The sequence below is a fragment of the Solanum verrucosum genome, unplaced genomic scaffold (assembly GCF_900185275.1).
Source record: "Solanum verrucosum unplaced genomic scaffold, falcon-dt-bn FXZP01000196.1, whole genome shotgun sequence".
Classification (NCBI taxonomy): Eukaryota; Viridiplantae; Streptophyta; class Magnoliopsida; order Solanales; family Solanaceae; genus Solanum; species Solanum verrucosum.
The window spans coordinates 1,956,503-1,981,153 of NW_026020420.1; the positions used below are offsets into that span (position 1 = coordinate 1,956,503).

Here is a 24,651-nt window from a genome sequence, read left to right on the forward strand (position 1 = left end):
TTAGCCATGAGTTTTTTGCTTCTTGACCTTTATTCCTTTTTCATATGTTTTGATAGCTAAACAATATTTTAACCTCTCAAGATAGGAATATAATCTGCGTATATCTCTCAAGATAGTAATATAATCATATTTTATTTTTTTCCAATCTCTATTTATGAATTATATTGATTATATTATTGTTATTATTATCGTATTACTTACACTTGATTTGTACTATGCACTTTGACTCAATATAAAATTAAAGATTATTTAAAATAAATTTGATCAGAAATAAATTATAGTAATATAGGTAGAAATCTCATTAATAATAAAATAAGAAGTTTAGAATGAAATAAACTATATGTATCTTCCTTTTGAAACTTTAGTAAAAATATATAAGATCGAGCGATTTTATTTTTGAAAAGATTTTCCTTTAATTAAATAAGAATACGGGTATAAAATGATATACATATTAAACAAAGAAAAATTCAAGATTAATTGTTATTTGTATTGGGCTTTTGATTTGTACACATACGTTATAAGAAGATCTGACTTCACACTTTATTAAAAATTGGTTCAAGTCATGTCCTATTTGTGATTGAAATTCATGTAGAAATGTCTATATAACTAAAATTTAATAATGTATATGAGTTATGACCGATGCGATTTTTTATAATTTCAATCTCTAATATCTGAAGTTGTTTCGAAATGAGTAGACGTTGCAAGATTTCACTATCAAGACATGGCATAAATAGTTGCTCCAAATGGGCTATTTGTGGCACTCTAAGATTGGACCTTACATGGACCAAGCCCATTTAATTGGAGTTTGGCCCATTAAAATTTGTGAGGCCCAACGAGGAGAATACATATTCATATAGCTCACCATTTTCATACTTAGTTTTTTTCTCGCCTTTCTTGTGAAACCCTAAACCTCGAAAAGCTTCAATGGCGGTAAGTATTCGATCTCATTTTTCAATGGCTGTTTTATGAATTTTATCTTCTTCTCCTTGTTGTGCTCTTTCTTTGTTCTTCTTCGTCTTTTTTTTTTTCATCTGCTGTTTTCAATTGTGCTGTTCACTGATGTTATCATCTTTCTTCAAGCCTAAATTAACTTGTTTTTGACAAGTTTTTTGCTTTGTGAACACTGTACTGCAGCTACGCAAACTGTATTTATGCAAATTGTGTATTGCTGAGCGTTTTTGGTGCTGTAATTTTACATTTTAGCTTATTACAAATTATGTATGAATTTGCTGCTCGATAGTTGCATTGTTACTTCTTACTGTTGCTATGGATCATAAGCTTGCGATATGTGTTGTATGTCTTGCATATTTAACGCTCTTGATCCACAATGTTTAGCATTTTGCTTCCCGAGATTCATATTAAGCTAATATAACCATAACTCCTAAAGGTACTTTTTTTTTCATTAATTTGATATGAGGATAGTACTTTCTGTTTGTTTTTAAGTATTTAAAATCGAATTTTGGAATGAATGAGTTAATTTAATTTGAGCTCGATTGAAAAGCTTGTCATTTGTCTAGCAGAATTACTAAGTATAAAGTATTGGCGCATCATATTTCATAAGTGTTTGGTACTGTGAATCTTCAGTTTATTACAGAAGTTCGTATCTTGGCTAATATAATCATCATGGTGTTGTACCATTTACTCATTATGTGTGGATGGAAATAAGAGTAGAGTATCACGTTATATTTAGAAACTTTGCGTTCATATTCTGAAAATGTTATAATATTGTGTCATTGCAGACAGTACCAGTTAATCCGAAGCCTTTTTTGAACAATTTGACTGGAAAGCATGTGATGGTAAAGCTAAAGTGGGGATTAGAGTACAAAGGTACTCAGCTTCTCGGACTTGCTGATTCCTAACACTATGTTATTCATTATGGTTTTTGAGAACTAGACTTGTGCATTCATTATTTAACTAAGCTCATTTATTTTGTCTTCTCTTTCAAGGGTATTTGGTCTCTGTGGATTCATACATGAACTTGCAGGTACTACTGTTAATTTGAGTTTTTGTCTGTATAATCAATTTGTCTGAAAGAACATCATCATTAAGTGGATGTATGTGCATGTATATCCTTGTGATATGCTAAACTCTATATTATGAACCATTCACTGTTATCCATCAGTGGCATGAATTGCTATCTAGATCACCACATTTATTATATTGTATTAAGGATTTCCTTTTGCAAACAGATAGAAAAGAATTTGTCCAAATATCAAACTCTGTTAGGACAAATCGTGTTAACTTTGCATTTGATCTTGTAAACCTCTGTTCTTCTTTCTTTATATTCAAACCTGAAGATGCATTCAAGATGCCATCCAATTTTTACATTTGAATTCACGAACTTATGGCGCCTTCCTTTTATTTTAGTAAAGTACAAACAGCTCAAGCCTGACCCATCAATTTTGCAGAAATGCATAGATCATTTCAAAGATAGTCTGCTACCTTGTAATGAAGTAGGAAATAATTAACTAATTCATCTGTCTGCAACACATACTACCGAATAGCTGCATACGTGAAGGTTATCTTGGATAAGGATACCTCCATGTACCTCTGACTACATAAAAACCTGACTGTGGGAGGAGAGTATTGTTTTACAAATGGCTTTACAACTAAAATAAGAAAAATAACAGGCAGAAAACAATACAATATGCAGTAAAAGACAAAGCATATTACATTCATTGTTTGAAGAAGTTATCATGATCTCCCAGTAACATGATTTTTCCAAAGAATTCTGGATCCGTGCATATTTTTGTGTGTAATTTTCTGGAATTGCTTTATTCTTTTTGCAGCTTGCTAATGCAGAAGAGTTCACTGATGGAGTAAGCTCCGGCTCTCTTGGAGAGATCCTGATTAGGTACCTTCATGGCTTTGACTTTTGATCTTGATATTTGGACTGTCTTTGAAATTCATGCAGCAGCTGAACATAATACTCATTCTGTGGTAGTTAGTTAGTATTTAAAAAAACCTAGTAAACAAATCCCTCTCTCCCCCTGCCCTCTATTCTGCCTGCATCAAGGCATATAAAACTGAAGAGACATGCCTAGTTGAAAATGGAGCTCTCATTTATTCCTTCCCTGGTTGACATTTTTTGTTAATTTTTTCCCCACATTTGGTTCGTTTTCGAAGTGGAAAGATGGAGACTCTTATTTTTGCCTGGCATCTTTCTACATGTTGGATGTCTTATGGTGGAGATCATAAATTGTTAATATTCGACCATCATGACTTAATTGTATAATGTACTTGTATTTTCTCTGCTGCCCCCATGATATGGGTGAGTACTCGGACAGTCATAGCATTTCAAAAGAGTCTTGTTGCTAACTAATTCAATCCTTACTCGCGAACTTGATTTCATGCTCCGTCTTCCTTGCAATACCATTCTCTAATTGGATCACTTGCACCATTTCCTTTAGAGGATGGCTGGAATAACCAACTTAGACCATCATTTTTTTGTTTAGAGATTTCCATTTCTTGTTGAGAGAGTAACCTTCGATCTTTTTAGCTCACTTTACAAATTTACTTGTTTATCTGTTTTTTAATTAACTGCATCATGGAAATCACCAAGGTTGAAATAGCTGCTCCTCAATGAAAATCCATGTAACTTCTCTTCGTTAACCTTGGTTGTTTTGCATTTGCAGATGTAATAATGTCCTCTATCTTCGTGGTGTACCCGAGGATGAAGAACTGGAAGATGCTGACCGCGACTAGAAAGTGTGTTGTATTTAGTGACATGGTTCATTGATCAATGATTGGAACGACTTGAGTGTGTTTTCTTAGTTGCTCCTGTCTGATATATGTTGTTGGTAGTCGGGAGAAAATATTAGTGACTCATGATTTGCCGGAGCAAAATGACTAGAAAGCTGTATGATCTCGGATCGCGTTTATTTTTATCATCGCAATCTTCAACCCGTATCATTGACAAAAGTATAGATGAATTGTTAAATATACAAATCAAACCAAACCTTAATTCCCTTGTATCTGAATTGGATTTTGTTCTTTTTACACAATAGAACAAAACAAGAATGGGGAAGCCTCCTTTTTTCATATTGAGGATCTTGATAAACTCAACCATCTTATTTAGAAATATACGTGAGAAACTGGGTTCACTTTAGGAGTAGATAAGTCATTGAAGGAGATCAATAGCATTCTCTACTTTTTGACAATGAAACAGTCTCTCGGTCCCACATAGGTTCGGGGTAAGGTTTGTGTTCATCCTATCCTCCCGAGACCCCGACTTGTGGGATTACATTAGGCATGCTGTTGTTTGTTACTCAGAGGCAGAAATAGGACTTTTAGTTTATGGGGTCTGCACTCTGGACCACGAACCTTTTGGTTTGTTGGGATCTAGATAGATGAATTATACATATTATATGAATTTTGAACACAAATACGAGGTTTGAGCCAAAGTTAATGGGTTTTGCAGAATTTGTAACTATAACGTTGGCTCCGCCCCTGTATTCATTCAGCCAAGTATTCAATCTTCAAGTAGTAGCAGTTGACAGCAAACTCAAATGTGAACCATGTTCATTCTCAAACTAACAAAGAAAGTGCATGGATATTAATGTGGCCTGTTTCAGGCAAACTATATCCTTGAAAACTCTAAATTGTTTTACATCCATTCAGATATACTACATTCTTCGGTGTTCAACAGAATCAAGAACAAAAAACGGATATCTTTAAAGAAAATTTCACGGTATCTAACTGATAACGTTATTTTTCCGCAACCATACACAAAGCTAACATTGAATCGGCTGTTCTTGAATATGTGTAACAAACTCCGCATTTTTCATGGTACCTGACAAAGCCAAAGCCTACGTCATGATTCATGACAAACAAGCACAATCAAACCGATAGGATCAAGCAAGTCCAAGATGACCTCGACCTCCACAATCCGAACACATTATGTTACCAGAACCCCCACAACCTGCAAGGTCAAAGTCGAAGAGTAAAATATCTGGCCGTTTCCAGATCTTTGTCAGCACACATTGACAAAGATCGAGGGAAATTTGAAGGTGAAGGGAATGAAGGAAGAAAATAACATACCTAAGCATCTAACTTTGACAATTATCCCTTGACTTTCCATTATAGAATCAACATATAGGCCCGAACCGGAGCAGGTGGCACAAAGGACAGCGCCTTTAGCTTCACACTCGGGACAATGAGGATTATCTCCAGTATTCTTCTTGGCCAAGGACAATCCAGTTGGCTTCTCAATTCTTTCCTCTGGTACGGATTTATCATAGCAAAACAGAGATTCAAGACTGCTTATATGTTTGTGAGCATCACCAACAGCATTTGGCATTGCCTGCAAAGTTGACACACATGTATAAATCATTTGCAAAATCCAAAGAGATGCAAATCCGAGATTTTTTGTAGATTATTTTCAACCACAGCTTTAGCGATGACGAAAAAACAAATGATGATATATTTAATTTAAGAAATTGATGCATGAGGTCTTAAAATAAAAGATTTGAAAGTGGTGGCCTTGCTGAATCCTTCTGTTTAGATTTTGGCTTTAAGCCAATGCGTTCTCAATGTTGTGTACACTGCAATCCCTATGATTTGTTTCTATGTGAGAAATGAAGTTGGGAGCCTACATGAAGACAAATGTAATACTTTATAGTTGCTTCGTATACATTTACCACACATTCACCCAAGGCAAGGGACGCTAACACATATACTAATATGTTACATCTATAGATAAGTCTAACTATGCAACACATGTTATGTACTAGACAAAGTTTTCCCTGCATGAGATGAGTACATTACGTAGTGATTCAAAGGGTAGCTCGGGTTTCTCCTAAGTTCCAACACATTGTGGCTTAGTTTTCCTTTGAAACTCCTTACACAATCTGTCCACTGTTTCAAGAAGCTCTTCACCATTCTAATCTTGAAGCACTTATATACAAGTTATACTCCAATCGAAAAGGACGAGATACATAGAGGCGTATGCAAGCTGATATTGCTCCATACATAGAACTGCTCATTCAATTGGCTCTATCCGTAGAAACAAACAATATAAGTCTGTAACCATAAAATATGTGCCCTTTAGATTAATCTGCCACCTCCCACCAGTACTGGAAAGCTCTATTCACCCAGTCACATAGCTAGTTTAAAGAATTGAATCCCCTTCGTCGAAAAATTATATTGTGCAAATAGCGGCAAAACCAATTCTTCTTAAAATTATAAGTTGTGGAATCCACATAAAGAGAAAAAAGTAGTGAAGGGGCTCAAAAAGTTTGCTACTTTTGAATTCCTAGTATAAACTCCTAGCTCCGCCGCTGTGTTCACCATTGTATATTTGTCCTTCATATGCAACACTGAGCACTTACAAAAAAAAATGACCACCTCTATTTATCTTTATGTCCTCCTGGTGGCCGTGGCGGAACTACAGTTCTGCTTACAGATTCCACATAACCTAGTAGCTTTAGTGAAGAACTCTATTTATATTAAAAAGTTTACTTAATATGTACAAATAATTCATCCATAACCTAACTAGAACTCAAAACACAAAATACTAGCTCCGCCATTGTGTTCACCGTTGTATATTTGTTCTTTATTCTATGCAACACTACGCACTTATAATTTATAAATACATGACCACCTCAATTTATCTTTATGTCCTCCCCCGGATGAAGCTATAGAGTTCTGCTTACGGATTCAACAGAACCTAGTAGCCTTTGCCAAGACCTCATATTTATATTAAAAATTTCACTTAATATGTACACCCAACAAGGTGTCTTTTTTCTAGAACTCTGAACTCAAAATCCTAGCTCCATCTGTGTCCTTCCAGGGGGCGGAGCTACATTTCTGATGGATTCTGCAGAGCTTTATCCAAGACCTCATATAATTTATCCAGAACACAGCAAGCTGCCGTTTTCCTACAACTCCGAACTCAAAATCCTATCTCCGCCTCTGCAGTCTACTCCCCAAACCAAATGAAAAACCCAGAAAACACTAACAGCTCATTTATGTATCATTTTCTCCAGTAATTCAACCTTTAAATCTTAAAATCAAGCACGCTTAACTTCGATTTTTTTTTTCTAAATGGGATCGAGAAAGCATAAAACAACAACAAAATTGAAGAATTAAGAAAGAGTATCATATAGAAAATTGGAAACAATTCAAATAAACAACTTACTCGTCGTGTTAACGGAGATCCCAAAATGACATTGTTAGACAAATTTCTCAAATTGGGTGTTGCAGAAAACGAACCAATTCGAGAAATTTGTGTAAATTTGGGTATACTAATTGACAAACATGATATCTTTAACGTAGCATCCATTTTTCTACTAAGAAATTTGAAACCCAGTTAACAAATTTAAAGTTTTTTCATTATTTTTCGATGAAATTCATTCTTGTTTTTGTCTCCAATAAACCTTGTAATTAACGACAGAATTCAATTTGGCAACTGGATATCCTTGATCCAACCCGATTGGCCCATTTGAAAGTTTGGACCAGAAATAGGCCCAAGTTTTAGTAGGCCTTAAGGAAAAATTTCTAGAGCAAACAACGTAAATCCCACTGGTTTATACTTTCATTCCATTCTTCCACTTTAGTTTTAAAATTACCTTTCGTGCCATATTTACTTCGCTTGATACATGTATTTCGGATACATGTGAGTCAAATTAAGTGTAATTTGTTCCAGATACACTATATGCAAGTGTGATTCACATATACACTAACTCTTTCATTCGCCTTTCACCCTATGTATTTGTATTTCAGAATGTATCTGGTATTAAAGATACATATATCTAGTATCAAAAGATACGTGTTCACTCTCTCGTTCGCCTCTCATCCTATGTATTTGTGTTTCAAAATGTATCTAATATTAAAAATATATACATATATCTAGTATCAAATGATACTATAGCACTTTGCACTTAGTTTTAATTTAATTTATGTTTGTTGATTGGTTATTATTCTATGATGTCTAGATGTACTAACTACTAAGCAATCTTCCTAGAAGGTGGCTAGGACTTTAGATGCTCTTTAATTTGTAAATATTTCATTATGGAATGGTAATAATTTACAGTTTATTGTCCAAAAAAAAAAATATTAAAGTTTTGTGAGTAGATATTGTTATTATTTCTCTTGAAATACCTCTCAAAGCTATTTTTTAAATTTTATATTTTGAGTTTGAAGTTTAAAATTATGGATTGAATTGTTTGATCAAAGTATTTTATTTTTTTAATTAATAAAGTATTGTTCTTGCATTTGATAGTTCTGATATGTTTGGTTTTGACTTGAATTAGTTATTTAAAAAATACTCATAAAATAACTTTGGTATAGAGTAATTATAATGTCAATTTAATTTATAATTCTCTTGATGACCTACTTGAAAAGGATATTAAAACTTGGAGAATGTACTTGATAAGGATTAAGGAAGGAGCAAACAGACTACAAAAGAGATATTTTAGTTTATTTCAACTCAAATTCTGGGAAAGGATAATCGAGTTTAATAAAAAAATAAAGTTGCTTTCATGTAACTTATAAATTACGTGTTCAAATTATGAAAACAATCATTAATATTTGTATCAAGATATACAGTTTACCAGATTGATTACACTTTTTGAGATACAATCCTTCTTTGAATTCTGCTAATACGAATGTTTTATACACTAGGTTGCTAAAATTGGCCTTTTGTTCTTCCCACCAACAATACTGTCAGATGAATCAAAATCAAACGTGGATCGAGAATTTAAAATTTATAAATTAATAACATAATTCTTAAAATTTATAACATTACATTTCAACAACATAATTTTTTCTTCATTGCCACCATTATGAATAATTAACAACATGTAATTAATTAGTGGTGCCAGTTTGCTGAAGAAGCTGTCTAAGTATTAGAAAAATGTCATACTAACTATGTGATAAAAAAAAATTAATCTAGGGAAGTGGGGAAAAAAGTCTACCAAAATTTTAAATATATTTTTGCAATATATTATGGTTGTTGGGAGGTGATTTCTTATCTAATGAAAGGAACTAGAAGTTGACTTTTTGTTATTAAATTATATTTATGACTTCTATATAGTTAAATCACACAATTTAAAACTTCTGAAAACTTGTCTTGTTCTACTAAAATTAATTGATCATTAAAAAACAAAAATGGTGCAAAAAATTGGTTTCCATCTTCTTCTATTGTTCATCTTTGCTACTATCATTTCAACTGCCTCATCATCAAGTAAGTTTTCTATATAGCGTTCAAATTAATTCTACGAAGTATTTGTTATCTTTCATTGTTACGAATTTTGAATAGTTCTATCCATCATAACTCAAACAGATAGGAAGAATCATTTAATATATTTGTCTTTGAATGTATTTGAACTGAGATTTCATAATTCGTACTTATCAAAAAAAATAAAAATTTACATACATGGATTTAAAATTTAGAGTCGATAGATTTTATAATGATTATTGTTTTATTATATGTGTACTTTCTTTTAATTATATGTGTGTATGATATGTAAATTGAACCGAAAATTTAATGAATTCAGTTAAACTCAAAAAACTCGTTGTCTAGATCAGATGAGTTAAGATGGGTTGATGAGTAATTTTTGTGTTGACTTCTAAAAAAGAATGCGAATTCACCTATTTTTCCAATCAGAAATTTGCACATGGATGTTATTATGAATTTTACACCTAATTATTTAATCTAATAATTATTTATCTAATTACAGGAATTCTCAAGGAATCCATTGATGAAACTTCTGACTTTGATTTACCAGCCCAGGTTCCCTCCCTCTCTATCTTGCAAAACAAATTATTTAAATTTTAGCGAGCGTGTGATCATAAAAATTGTGAAATTAAAAAAAAATGTATATATACTTGTTTTCAAGTTGAAAATGACATCTGAAAATTGCAAGTAATTGTATTTGAGCGTGAATATAAATTAGAGTTGTTTTTGAAATTTTACAAGTGTTCTGGAGTGAAAAATTGTGAAAACGGCCTTTTTTGGAAATCTTTTTAATTTTAAAATTCAAATTCAAGTTGAATTCCAAAAAATTATACTCAATTTTCGACGAAATTTCCATTTTTGTAGTAGTCTAGTGGAATATATGTTTTCTTGTTGGATGAAAGTGAAATTTCAACCCCAATACTTCATGCCGATTACAATATTATATTGAAATATGTGATCATTATATTTTTACCTAAAAATGGTTATAGGAAATATAATTTTTAATTACTTAATTATATTATATCTCGATAGAATTTATTTATAATTTTCAATTCTCTTCCTTCTTGTATATAATATAGGATGCAAAAGACATAACAGATGAAGAGTTATCTATAGCAAGGAGAATAGATTTGGTGTTAGACTATGCTAATGCTGGAGCAAATGATCAACATAAACCAAAGCCTTGAATAACATTTACGGGTTGTTTGGTACGCGGGATAAGATGAAATATTTTGAGATAAATTTATATCGTTAACTAATTGAATATATTATAACGTAATCTTAAATTTATTTCCAGATATTTCATCTTATCCCATCAAATATGTGATTATTTCATCCCAACTCCTAAAAATAATTTAGTCTGCATATCAGACGATTAGAGTAATTACTTGATGTCTCTTGTTTTCTCATTGTTTATCTCTTTTTCATGCATGTAATAAAAATTCGATTATGGAGGTTGTTTTTTTTTTTGTGGTTCAATTCCCTTTAATTTGTACCATGTTATTATTTTATGAATGTAATTTTGTAAGGGTGAAAATTAAGGATCTATAATGACAAATTGTGTAATTAAATGTGAGATTTCACCTTGCAATTTTGAATTATACTATAGTGTTTCCAAATAATTTAATGATGGTTAGTATTGACAAACGACAGGTGAAAATTATAACTATATACTTATCAAGCTGAAAATAAAAAAAAAAGTATTATATACATAATATATAACGAATTACAAAAATGTCTAAAATTTACTTACACAAGCAAATACTAAACTAAGACATGATAAAGTTGGTTCGAAATGACTACACATAATTTTTTATACACAAGGGTGGTGTGCAAGGGCCAAATTAGAAGTTTGACGTATGAATTTGATCGAATTCAGTAATTTTAGTGTTTGTATTGATATTTTTAAAAAATTACTACATGACCCTTTTTTCTTCTTTTTCATTTTTCCAACATAAAAATGATAAATATATTCTTATATATCGAAAATCATTTAATTTTACTTTTCATTTTGATTTTGATTCAAATATATTTCTTCTGTTATATTTTTTTGTCCATATATACTCTTCTCATTATCCTTTTGATATAAATTAATTACTCTTAATTTTGAATACGTATCAAACTCATAATTAAATTATTTACATTTACAAACACATTATTATATATTATAAATTATAAAACGAATATGTGAACCCTTCGGGGTGGCCCAGTGGTTTGGGCTTGGGACTTCCATGTTGGAGGTCTCAAGTTCGAAACCCCTTGCCAGTGAAAGCAAGGGGTTTGCCTTCTGGGTCGAGCTCGTTGCACCGGGCTTGCCTAGTGCGGGTTACCTCTCCTATGTGGTTTGCGAGCTATTGCATAGGAGCGGGGGTTTTACCCTGTGCGCACCCAAAGGGTAGCGGCTGCGGGTTTCCCTTCATCAAAAAAAAAAAAAAACGAATTTGCAGCTGAACTTGGAAGTTTCAAAGAAAGGAGCACTGATTTAGTGGGTCGGGTTCTAGTTATATTAATAGGTGAGTCAGAAAATCGGATATTAGAAATTAGCTAGGGATGACAATGGGGCGGGGTGAGTTTAAGGCAATTTGGGGCGGGGCGTGTTTAAGGTTGAGTGGTGTGGGTTGGATGCGGGGCAGGTTGAAGTGGGTTTTTAAAAAATTATTGTGGGGCGGGACGGGGCGGGTTGCAGGTATATGTGATTTTATGTAGATTCAAACTTATTTTCAACTTTTTACAAGTTGTAGGAGTGATAGAACATTATTTATTAAGATAATTTCATTAAAGCTACTAAAATATTCAAGATAATAAATGAAAATGGTTCACTAAAAAATAATACAATTTCTTACATATTTCCCAATTAACCTCTAAAAAATAAAATTTTAAGTCACTATCCTATTAAATTAATACAACTTAATGAAAAAATAAATTTATTTTTATAAATTTTATTTTTAGTATCAAACATAACTAGAAAAAAAAATATTAAAAAAATTATGCGGGGTGAGGCGGATAAAAAAAATTGCGGGTTAAGCTCAACCCGCACCGCCCGCTCCCTACACCGCCACATTGCCATCCCTATTTGAAATTGATAGTGAATCGAGAAAAGGCCCAAAATAGTCTCTCATCTTTGGATTAAGACTCAAAGTCATCCTTGAGTTTTCACATGGAGCACTAATAGTCCCTCATGTTTGCAATATTGGTGCACTTTTGATCCTCCTCTAAACTTTTACCTATTTTTTAACATTAATTTTGTTCATAATTTTAAACAATATATATATGAATAAATTAAGAAACATGTTAATTATTGGTGCCAGTTTGATAAAGTAGCTGTCTAAATTTTCGAAAATGTCATGAGACAAAATTAATTTAGGCAAGTGGGTAAAAAAGTCTACTCAAATTCTATTTTTTTTTTTGTATTAAATTATTTTTATAACTTTTATATAATTAAATCACCCCAACTCAAGTCTTCTAAAAACTTTTGTTTTGCTAAAATTAATTGATCATTGAAAAAAAATGGTACAAAAAGTTGGTTTGTACCTTCTTCTATTGTTCATCTTTGCTACTATCATTTCAACTGCCTCATCATCAAGTAAGTTTTCATTAAGTTAATTCATATATATAGCAACTATATAAATATTTGTCAAAAGCATTTTTAATTTTTTTATAATTGTAGTATATATGTGACTCAGTTTGCATATATTTGAATAATTTTACGAGGTATCATCGATATAAATATTGAATAACTCTATCACAAATCAAAGCTCGAACAACATTTTTAATCACGACATATTTCGGATGCTTGAAGGATCCGTTGACACGATGTGATGATTTAGAAAGATTCTTTTCTATTAATCACGATCGATCATGATATTCATAGCCTTGTTTCTTTTTTATCAAATTTGATTTTGTTTGCTTCTCCCTATCATCGAGCCTGATCAACTCGACTCTTTTCCCTGTCCTCTGGCATCTTGCTTTATTTCGTTCTTTCTTTGTACCGTTGCTTGAATGAAGATCATGAATCATCTAGATTCATGAGTTTCAAAGAAAGAAAAAACATCAAGTAGTTAGTCTAATATATATATAGTCCAACTTAAGAAAGCGATGACATGATGTAATTATGACAAGTCACATAAATAGATTTTGGGATAATTTACTTTTACCAATAAGACTATAGGCTAAAGATAATAGGTTGAATTTGATATTTTTGGCCTTCGTTGAAATTTAAATCTGAAATGTCATGATTTCAAATTGACAAAAACATATTAATTCTTGCATAAAGAATATATATTGTCATATAAGTATATGTATATGTATGTGTCTTGATTTGCTTCTTTTTTTGTTGTATATCTATATGTAATATTGAGCCGAAAAATTAATAAATTCAGTTAAATTCACATAACTCGTTTAGATGAGTGATTTCTATTTTGATTTTATATATACACTTACAGGAATTCTCAAGGAATCCATTGATGAAACTACCTATGCTTTACCGGCCCAACAAGTTTCCAATCCATACCATGTGTTTATCTATATTATATCGAAATAAATTTAAATAATATTTTTAACTTACGTACTGAACACGTTAATATATTTTTATTTTTTTATGTATATATAGGATGGGAGTGGCATGGAAGTGGATGATGAGTTCTCTATAGCAAGGAGAATGGATTTGGCGTTAGACGACTATAAATCTCCAAGAATAAAGCATTGAATGATACTATTAATTATAGTATTATTTGTTTCTCTTGTTTTTTTTTCATTGTTTAATTAGCTCTTTTTTTATATATATGTAATCAAAAAAATTCAATCATGAATTTTATTTAATTTTTCAATTTCCTTTAATTTGTATCATGTTATAATTCCATTATATTTTTCAGATTAAATATATCCTTTCTATTATATTTTATGCAAAGTTGTTTTTAATTTTGACGGAGACACACGTGACAAATGATTTACTCTCAATTATAAATACAAAAATGACGTGTTTTAGAGTGTTTGATTTATGGTTAAAACTCAAAGATCTAATATAAATTGCTGTAATTTGTAGTTTTATTATTGTCCTAACACGTGGATATATAGTAAAATTATATTTTGAGCAGCAATCACCAAAATAAATATAAACAAAATATATATTACTTTTAACAACTTAATTCTTTCTTTGTTCTTCTTGGCCACATTTTCCTATTTTATTTTTAACATAACTTTTTGATATAAATTAATTACTCTTAATTTTGAAGATGAAATACGTATCAAACTCATAATTAAATTATTTACATTTACAAACACATTATTATATATTATAAAACGATATGCAGCTGAACTTGGAAGTTTCAAAGAAAGGAGTACTAATTTAGTGGGTCGGGTTCGAGCTATTATATTAATAGGTGAGTCAGATCGGATATTTGAAATTGACAGTGAATCATTTGATTTCGAGATTAATATACGTTCCTTCATAAAAATAAAAGTAAACTTGTATTAAAATATAATATGAGGAGATATTTGAATCGAAAATATAATAGGTGAAATATATTTCAACCGTAACTCAAACGAGGGTTATATTTGAAGTTCTAAACTATTGTTAGTACAAGGGAATACCTAACCTTTTTCCATTTTTTCATATGTAGAATTTAAAATAAATATAATCAAAATATTGCATTTCAACAACTTAATTCCTTCTTTGTTTTTCTTTTGCCACCACTTAATTCCTTCTTTGTTTTTCTTTTGCCACCACTCTTCTACTTCATTTTTATTATATGATATATTTGGTATTGTATTAATTTTTTTCAATATTTGATGGTGATACGTTTTAGTTGAGAGAAAATTTTTCATAAATAAACTATCTCTAGCTTCACAAAATAGGATTAGACTATATATATACTATTCATTTCAAATATCACTTATGAAATTATACTAAATATATTATTATTATTTTTAAAATAAAAAATAAAAAATATATGAATAAGTTAAGAAATATGTTAATTAGTGGTGCCAGACTGCCAGTTTGATAAAATAGCTGTCTAAATATTCGAAAATGTCATAACTATGAGACAAAATTAATTTAGGCAAGTGGGTAAAAAAGTCTACTCAAATTTTAACTATTTTTTTTGTATTAAATTATTTTTATAACTTCTATATAATTAAATCACCCCAACTCAAGTCTTCTAAAAACTAATTTTGTTTTGCTAAAAAATTGATCATTGAAAAAAAAATGGTGCAAAAAGTTGGTTTGTACCTTGTTCTATTGTTCATCTTTGCTACTATCATTTCAACTGCCTCATCATCAAGTAAGTTTTCATTAAGTTAATTTATATATATATATATATCAACTATAAAAATATTTGTCAAAAGCATTTAATTTTTTTTTTATAATTGTAGTATATGTATGTGACTCAGTTTGCATGTATTTGGCTAATTTTACGAGATACTTGAATAGCTCTATCATAAATCAAAGCTCGAACAACATTTTCAATCACGACATATTTTGGATGCTTGAAGGCTCCGTTAACACGGAATGATGATTTAGAAAGATTTTTTTTACTAATCGTGATTGATCATGATATCTATAGCTTTGTTTCTTTTTAATCAAATCTTGATTTTGTCTTTCGACCGTCAAGCCTGATCAACTTGACTCTTTTCGCTGTACTCCGGCCTCTTGCTTTATTTCAATCTTCTTTTGTATTGTTGCTTGAATGAAGATCACGAATCATCTAGATTCATGAGTTTCAAGAAAGATAAAGCGTCAAATAATTAGTCTAATGTATATATATAATTAGTCCAACTTATGAAAGCAATGACATGAATCATGATACCATAACAAGTCACGTAAATTTTTTTTGGGATAATTTACTTTTACCAATAAGACTATAGGCTAAAGAAAATAGGTTGAATTTGCTATTCTTGGCCTTCATTGGAATTTAAACCTGAAATGTCATGGTTTCAAATTGACGAAAATATATTAATTCTTGCATAAAGAGTATATATTGTCATATAAGTATATGTATATGTATGTGTCTTGATTTATTTATTTTTTGTATATCTATATGTAATGTTGAGCCGAAAATTTAATGAATTTAGTTAAATTCACAAAACCCGTTCTAAATCAGTGTTTTTTATTTTGATTTTATATATGCATTGACAGGAATTTTCAAGGAATCCATTGATGAAACATCTGTCTATGATTTACCGGCCCAACAGGTTCCCATTCTCTCTTGTAAAACAATCATTAATAGAGTTAATGATGAGATTAGGAGCCAAGTCATGCATTGTATTTATTTAAAAATGCAATTAATTAATAATATTACATCTTAATACACATAACACATGTGTTTTTTCATGTTTGATAAGTCAAAAACTTTTAAAATATTTTTTTTAGAAAAATAAATTTATTAAAAGAATAAAAAAAATGACTTTTCTAGCTAAAGTAGGGAAAATAAGTTTCAGAAATAATATTTATTGTTGTTGATTGTGTCTTCCTCATGTACCCTCCAACACATTCATCTTCACTCTAAGCCCAGTAGCGCTCACAATCATATTTATACCTCTACATCTCACAGTATTTATTTAAATTATATAAAAATATATTTTAAAAAATATTTTTTATTTAAGAATAATATCGTAAGTACACCTTCTTCTTTTTTTCATATAAAGGATGAGAGCTATATAGAAGTGGATGATGCAGAGTTCTCTATAGCAAGGAGAATGGATTTGGTGTCATTAGACTATTATCAGGTGCGGAGACGAGTACCATCACACCCATAACCTGGAACAATACTATTTTCTCTGTGTATTTTTACTTGTCTGATATATTATTTCGGAATGTCGAATAATATTTGTCTAGGTTATAAAATCAATGAATAATTTGTCATTTTATGTCTATTTTATTCATGTTGTTATATACTATTCATTTTTCAATGTTTAAGTGACTTATATTTAATAAAAGTGATTTGGTAAAATTATTCCTATCATTTACTATTTCTTAATCTGTGTCAAGTCAATAATGGACACCAATTATAAGATAGAGAGTAATATTACTTTCTTATGTTTTTTTCATTGTTTAATTAGCTCTTCTTCTTGCATGCAATTAAAATAATTCAATTATGGAGTTCATTTTTTTGTTCAATTTCCTTTAATTTGTATCATGTTACAATTTTCTTATTGTGGTTATATATATTAACAAGTGACATATTATAAGAATTAAGTACGGTATTTGTAGATGGTAATCGTTATGTGTCATGATTATTTTAAAAAAAGGAATTAGCGAAAGATCGAATAACAAAAATTTCATACTAATCTTATTTAATTACATATTTGCAACAAATTATGAAAAAAGTAATTAGCCAAGAGCTTTTTAACGTCATATTAGATGAGACTACTGGAAAATTATGTAGCTAATTTTATGTTTTTTAGGAATAAATGTTTGATGGTGATTGTTGATGATGAATGTGACAATAATGCATATTTAAAGGTCACATTCAATCACAAAAATCTTCAAGTATATTATTTTAAGGCTCTTTACAAAATCGGAAATAATCAATTTTAATTCGAGCGAATAAGTGACTGCGAACCAAAAAAAAAACTTATATACACGTTATTTTTAAAAAAAATATTACTTATAAAAGTATATTGCATATATTATTATTATTTCAAGTCGATTGCCACTATGAATAATTAATTAACATGTTAGTGGTGCCAATTTGTTAGCTATCTAGATATTCGAAAAATGTCATAATTATATGAGACAAAAATTAATTTAGGCATGTGGGTAAAAAAGTCTACTCAAATTTTAAATTTATTTTTGTATTAAATTACTTTTATGACTTCTATATAAGAGTAATTAAATCACCCTAACTCAAGTCTTCTGAAAACTTTTGTTTTGCTAAAATTAATTGATCATTGAAAAAAAAATGGTGCAAAAAATTGGTTTCCATCTTCTTCTATTGTCCATCTTTGCTACTATCATTTCAACTGCCTCAACATTAAGTATTCCATTAAGTTATAAATTCATATAGTAAATTATATATATTTGTCAAAATATATATTTTATAATTGTATTCAACTTAAATTAAGGTATTTATTATAGTTATCTTTCACCCTACAAATATTTGACAACACTATCACTAGTTAATGTTTGAATAATTGAGAAGAATCATCTAGATTGAGTTTCAAGAGACAAAAAACGTAAGGTAGTACCCAATAGACTATTGGCAAAAGAGAATAGGTTGGGATTGATGTTTTTGTCTTCGTTGGAATTTAAATCTGAGACATCATGAATTCAAATTGACGATAACATATTTTTACGTACATGAAGCTAGAATTAATTAGAATAATTAGAATTCATAGAGTATATATTATCAACTTAGTATGTGTATGTTTTGTTATTCTTTTTTTTGTGTATTTATATGTAATATTGAGCTAAAAATTTAATAAATTCAGTTAAATTCATAGAACTCGTTCTAAATGAGTGATTTCATTTTGATTTTATATTATGCACTTGCAGGAATTCTCAAGGAATCCATTGATGAAACTTCTGCCTATGATTTACCGGCCCAACAGGTTCTCAAATCATATCATGTGTTTATCTTTATTATACTGAAGTATATTTAAATAATATTTTTGACTTCTTTACCGGTCCATCAGGTCCCAAATTCATAGCATGCGTTTATCTATATTATACAAAGATATATTTTAATAATACTTTTTACTTACGTACTGAACACGATAATAATCTTATTTTTTTTATGCATATATAGGATGGGAGTGGCATGGAAGTGGATGATGAGTTCTCTATAGCAAGGAGAATGGATTTGGTAGACCATCTACCTCCAATAACAACGCCTTGAAACATACTATAAATTATAGTATTATTTGTTTTCTCTTCTCTTTTTTTTTTCATTGTTTAATTAGCTCCTTTTTCATATATGTAATAAAAAAATTCAACCATGAATTTTATTTTATTTTTCAATTTCCTTTAAATTGTATCATGTTATAATTCTGTTAATGTTATAGTTAGTAAATGATCGCATTCAATCACAAAAAACTCTCGTAATATTTCTAATCCAAATAGTCTTCCATTATATTTTTCGGATCAAATGTATCCTTTTCGCTATATTTTATGCAAAGTTGTTCTTAATTTTGATGGAGACACACCAGAATGAATCGTCAATATGGACTAGGCCGTTGGACCAGTCAGACTTAACTCGTGATTTGATAGGGTTGAGTTAAGATTTTTGGAGACCATTTAAGAAAAAAAAAAATTTAGTCCGGCCTAAATAAACCTGTTGATTTGTGAGGTTTGAGAAATATGGGTAAGATCGGCCCGTAGACCAAATAAAAAAAATTAAAAATTAAAAATTAAATAGAGTATTGAATAAAAATAACAAGAGTCCAAACTCAAAATCTATTTAAAGTTTAAATATTAAAATTTAAATTCAAATTATGTTTCTAAAATATGTACTAAATAAAATAAAAAATTCCTAAAAGTTATGGGGAATCACAATGTAGGTTGTAACCTATGGAATATTGTCATATATTTTTTTTTGTCTTTATTATATGATCATTAGAAAACAATTAGGTTAATATTTCTATTTAGCTATTTATACTTTTACTTAAAATCAAACTTAATAAATATTATAAAGCTGATTTTATTTGTGGATTTGATTAACAAATTGTAACACTAACCTAACACCATGTAATATTGTCTGGTTGATTTTTATGATAATATTTTAAATTATGATTTGATTTAAAAAATTATTAAAAAATACTTTTAAAAAAGTGGGCTGGCCCGGCACAACCCGCAACCCACGTACTTATGGGTTGAGCTAACCGTTTTCTGACCCACAAAAAAATGGGCTAGTCCGCCTAATTTGTCAAATTTCAAAATTTGTATGAATTAGCTCGAATAAAATGAACCCGCCATATTTACAGCTCTTAGACACACGTAACAAACTTAGAATCAAATGATATGCCCTTAATTCTACATACAAAAATGACATGCTTTAGTGTTTTAACTTATGGTTAAAATTCAAAGATCTAATTTAAATTGTTGTAACTTGTAGTTTTATTATTGTCCGAACACCTGGATATATATAGAGTGATGTGAAACAAGAAGATAAAAATAAATTAGAAATAAAAAAAACTAGATAAAAGAGATAGACACAATTAAATTCAAGCAACTAAGAGATGTAATTTGTGAAACTAATCAAAAATACCACTTAATTGAGAAATAAAAGCACCTAATCTATTAGAATCCTCAAGAAAGTAATAATCTTACTTGCAAATTCTAGGACAAAATGTTGAAGTTCAACAAAGGGCTTCCAAACTCTCACAAGAGGCATAAGATGTCCAAAACTATTTATGAAATCCTAATATCTACTATTTATACTAAAAACTAAAATAGTGAAGAAAGACTCAATTGCCCTTCATTAAAATTACAAGGTAATTAAAATGGTAGAGCACTTAATATATTAAATATCTTTCAAGTCTTCCATGTTGGTGCCTTCCAAAGGTTCCATCTTCATCCATAAAGCTTGCAATGCTTGAAGATCCTTAGCTTGACTCCTTGTGAAAGGCCTCCTTGAAGTAGTGTCACTTTGATCTACATCATAGAGTAAATTCTATTTTAAGCAGCAATCACCAAAATAAATATAAACAAAATATTTAATGCTTTTAACAACTTATTTCTTTCTTTGTTCTTCTTGGCCACCATTTTTCTATTTTATTTTTAACAAAACCTTTTAAGTTATTGTATTAATTCCTTTTAAATTCTTGATGTAGATATGTTTTATTTAAATCAATATTAGTCTATTAAAAATAATCAAATTTCACATTCAAAACATAGAAATAAGGGTGTATATATTACATTTTTCAGATCTCACTTTTCAGATTATATCGAATATAGTATTAGTGTTTTTAATTATAGCCACCATTGTAGGATTACTTGTTTTGAGGAGTATTTATTATATGAATAATTAACCATATATGTGGTGCCAGATTGTTAAAGTAGCTGTCTAAATATTCCAAAAATGTCATGAGACAAAAAAAATTAATTTAGTCAAGTGGGTAAAAAAGTCTACTCAAATTTTAAATTTATATATTTGTATTAAATTGTTTTTATGACTCTATATAATTAAATCACCCCAACCCAAATCTTCTTAAAACTTGTCTTGTTCTGCTAAAATTAATTGATTATTAAAAAAAATGGTGCAAAAAGTTGTTTTCCATTTTCTTCTATTGTTCATCTTTGCTACTATTATTTCAACTGCCTCAACATCAAGTAAGTTTTCATTAAGTTATAAATTCATATAGCAACTCTATTTGTCAAAAAACTTTTTTTTACTAATCAATGATTGTGATGTCCAATTTAGTTTACATACAAATGCACCTTGATTAATTCATAAGGTACTTATTACCTTCTATCAATACAGTTATACAGATATTGAGTAACTCTACCTACTAAAGCGTGAGACGACCTCATGAATTGTAAATTGACGAAACATGTTTTTGCATACATGGATCGACTAAGATTCAGAATTAAAGGAATCCGTAAAGAGTATATATTATCATCTTAGTATATGTATATATGTATTATATGTTTTACTTTTTTTTTTGTGTATCTGTCTAAATTGTTCCTGAAAATTTAATGAATTCAGTTAAATTCACAGAATCCGTACTAGACTAATGATTTTTTATTTTGATTTTTATATATGCAATGACATAAATTCTCAAGGAATCCATTGATGAAAACTCTTCCCATAATTTACCCAAGGCCAAGGTTCCTACTCTCTCTTTTAAAACAACTAGTTTTCGAACATGTGCCCTATACGTGTATCTCATATTATTTAATACAAAACGTTTTCAAGTGATACAAATAATTTTACAATAACTGATGCATTACACAAAATTTAATGGATAAAAATGTTGTTTCTGTAATATAAGAATTACTTTATTACAACCCTAAGACTAAGGTTGTCAGAATCAATAAGATAAGAAGAATTTTTTATTGTATGGATAAAAGCTTCCCTTTTAATTATTTGGGATACCCTATATTTATCGGTAAAAAAGAAGAAGATTTCCTACTTTAATTATATGATTGCCAAATAGCTAACACTATGTTTTTATACAAAATGAAAGAAGTTAAGCAAAATAATATATCAATTAAGAAATAATGACCGATGAAAATTTTTTACATAAGAACTATATTAAGATTATGAAATACAAAGTGTAATGAGTAACATTTTCTATTCAATTTATAAAGAGAAAAATTGTGTACATGAAAGGTTGTGAATGAATGTGTTTAATTGTAGAAGCTAAAAAGTTTAACAATTAAAGTTATTAAGAAGTGGAAAAGACAAGTTATAACATCTAACCATGTATTCGGTCTAGTTTAATTGTCATTATTGATTTGACTTTAAAAGTTAATAAACGAATTTTAATTAAAAAAATTAGTGAAGGACATTTTCGTAATTCAACTTTGAACCTAAAACCTTCCCACTTTTAATAATATATGATATGATCATTAATAGAGTTAATGATGAGATTAGGAGTTAAGCATGCATTATTCAAAAAAATATACTAGTAATTATTTAATTATATTATGTTTCAACATGTCTTCTTGAGTATAGGTACGTAAAAGCTTATTGCGTTCAGTATTTACATCAGATCATATACTAATTTATGTATCTTATTATATATTATCTAAAAATGTATGTTATTAGAGTGAAATTATTTTTAATTGTTTAGTTGTATTATTTTTAATCAAATTTTCATATATGGATGCATTTAGTATGAAGTTCCAATTTTCCATGTTTCATTTGTCAAAAGAAAATGAAAAAAAATATTATCTTTATGAAAACAAATTTCTTAAAAGTGAGGAAATAGCTTCTCGAAATAGCAAAAACAAGTTTTATAAATGATATTTTACATTGTTACCACTCACCAACACACCTCATCTTCAATTTCACTCCCGTTGCCTTTACACCCCTACCCCTACCCCTATTCCTACCCCTACCCTTACCCCACCCTCCATATAGTATTTGTCTAAGACTTCAAATTCTCAAAAAAATTGATTTCAAATTCTAAATTGTAATTTTAAAATTTTTAAATGTAAAACTTGACCCATATGCTAAGTTTATATTTTGTAAAAATGTAACATTTAAAATATTATAAAATAAACGCATGTTTGACGTGAATAGATTGAAAATATTAGATCAAATAATAGATAGTCACCACTATTGCTGATTTTTTGGATTATTAAATCTTTGTAACACTATGTATTTTGAAATTTGTATTAATAGGTAATTGTAAATATTTATTTATAATGCGATTTATTAATTCAGCACCTTAAGATATTTTGATAGCTTGTTTATGAATAATAATTTGCTCTTTTGCTAAAATAATAATTGAGACAATTTTAATAGTTTTCAAAAATTATAAAATTTGCATGTTTATGAGTTACGTTAAAATATAATCCGAATTACCTAAGATAATATTTTTTACTTATGTACAGAATCACATAGTAGTAGATGATACTGAGTTTTCTGTAGCAAGGAGAATGAAAATGGTTGTGATGAGAAGGAGACCACCCAGTAATGTGAACCCACCGCGAAATTGAATAATACTATGTATTAATTATAGTATTAGTCATTCGGAATGGCTCAGTTTATTTAGAGGATGGTTATTTTTGAGATCGATTTCCTCAAAGTCTTTTGAGTAGAGCTTGTTGATTGCAGGTTTATCTGGATTTCAAAAAAATTATAATATTATTTCTTATTTTTTCATGCATGTAATAAAAAAATCTGTTATGGAGTTTTTTTTTTGTCTTTTTGTTGTTTCAATTTCCTCTAATTTGTATCATGTTATAACTCTTTTCTTAGTGTGATTGTTTGTAATAATAATAAAAATATTAACAAGTGAAATATTCATATATAGAATTTGAGGGTATGCTTTCTCAAATTTCATTATTGCTGGAGTTTGTGTTTGACTATAAATTTATGTTTCATTTTTTTTAAAAAAAAATCAAATATATTTGAGTTCAGACTCTTGGTTAAAAAGTGAATGCTACTTGATTGTAAAAAGAAGAGCTTATCGAAAAAAGACTAAAAAACAAAACATATAAAAACTTATCAAATAGAGGAGGTGTATAATAGAAATACTATACTATGTTTTTAAGTGGTTAACTTACTTATATAATCGACATTTGAAAGCATGCAAAACCATAGATTCTAAAATATAAAATTGAAAGTGTGTAATAGAAATATTATACTATGTTTTCATGTTCTCAACTGAAACAAATCATAATTCAAGAATCTAAATAAAAGTTACTAAAAATTTAAGAGATTATCGATGTATTAAGAAAAAAAAAAACAAAATCTAAATGAAAACACTTTTTCTCAACCAACTTTCTTACCTTTTAAATATCTTTGGTAGATAGCAATATTCCTTAATGAGTTCCGTACGATGCGAATTAAAATTAATCAAATTTA

At 29.2% G+C, this 24,651-nt stretch overlaps 2 protein-coding genes and 1 long non-coding RNA gene across 3 annotated transcripts in view; 1 reads left to right on the top strand and 2 right to left on the bottom strand.

Moving 5' to 3' along the window:
* Positions 1-24,651, bottom strand: part of LOC125840965 (uncharacterized) — a 229,332-nt gene that overhangs the window by 193,816 nt on the left and 10,865 nt on the right. The window lies entirely within an intron of this gene.
* On the top strand, positions 878-3,909 carry LOC125840963 (probable small nuclear ribonucleoprotein F). The gene is made up of 5 exons (XM_049519952.1): positions 878-930; positions 1,740-1,827; positions 1,947-1,984; positions 2,790-2,854; positions 3,636-3,909. The coding sequence occupies exons 1-5, from the start codon at positions 925-927 to the stop codon at positions 3,703-3,705; spliced, it is 267 nt and encodes an 88-aa protein (XP_049375909.1). The 5' UTR covers positions 878-924; the 3' UTR covers positions 3,706-3,909.
* On the bottom strand, positions 4,552-7,342 carry LOC125840955 (uncharacterized). The gene is made up of 3 exons (XM_049519943.1): positions 7,139-7,342; positions 5,041-5,302; positions 4,552-4,921 (listed from the first exon to the last, which is right to left on the bottom strand). Exons 1-3 carry the CDS (start codon positions 7,280-7,282, stop codon positions 4,854-4,856), a joined length of 474 nt encoding a protein of 157 aa, XP_049375900.1. The 5' UTR covers positions 7,283-7,342; the 3' UTR covers positions 4,552-4,853.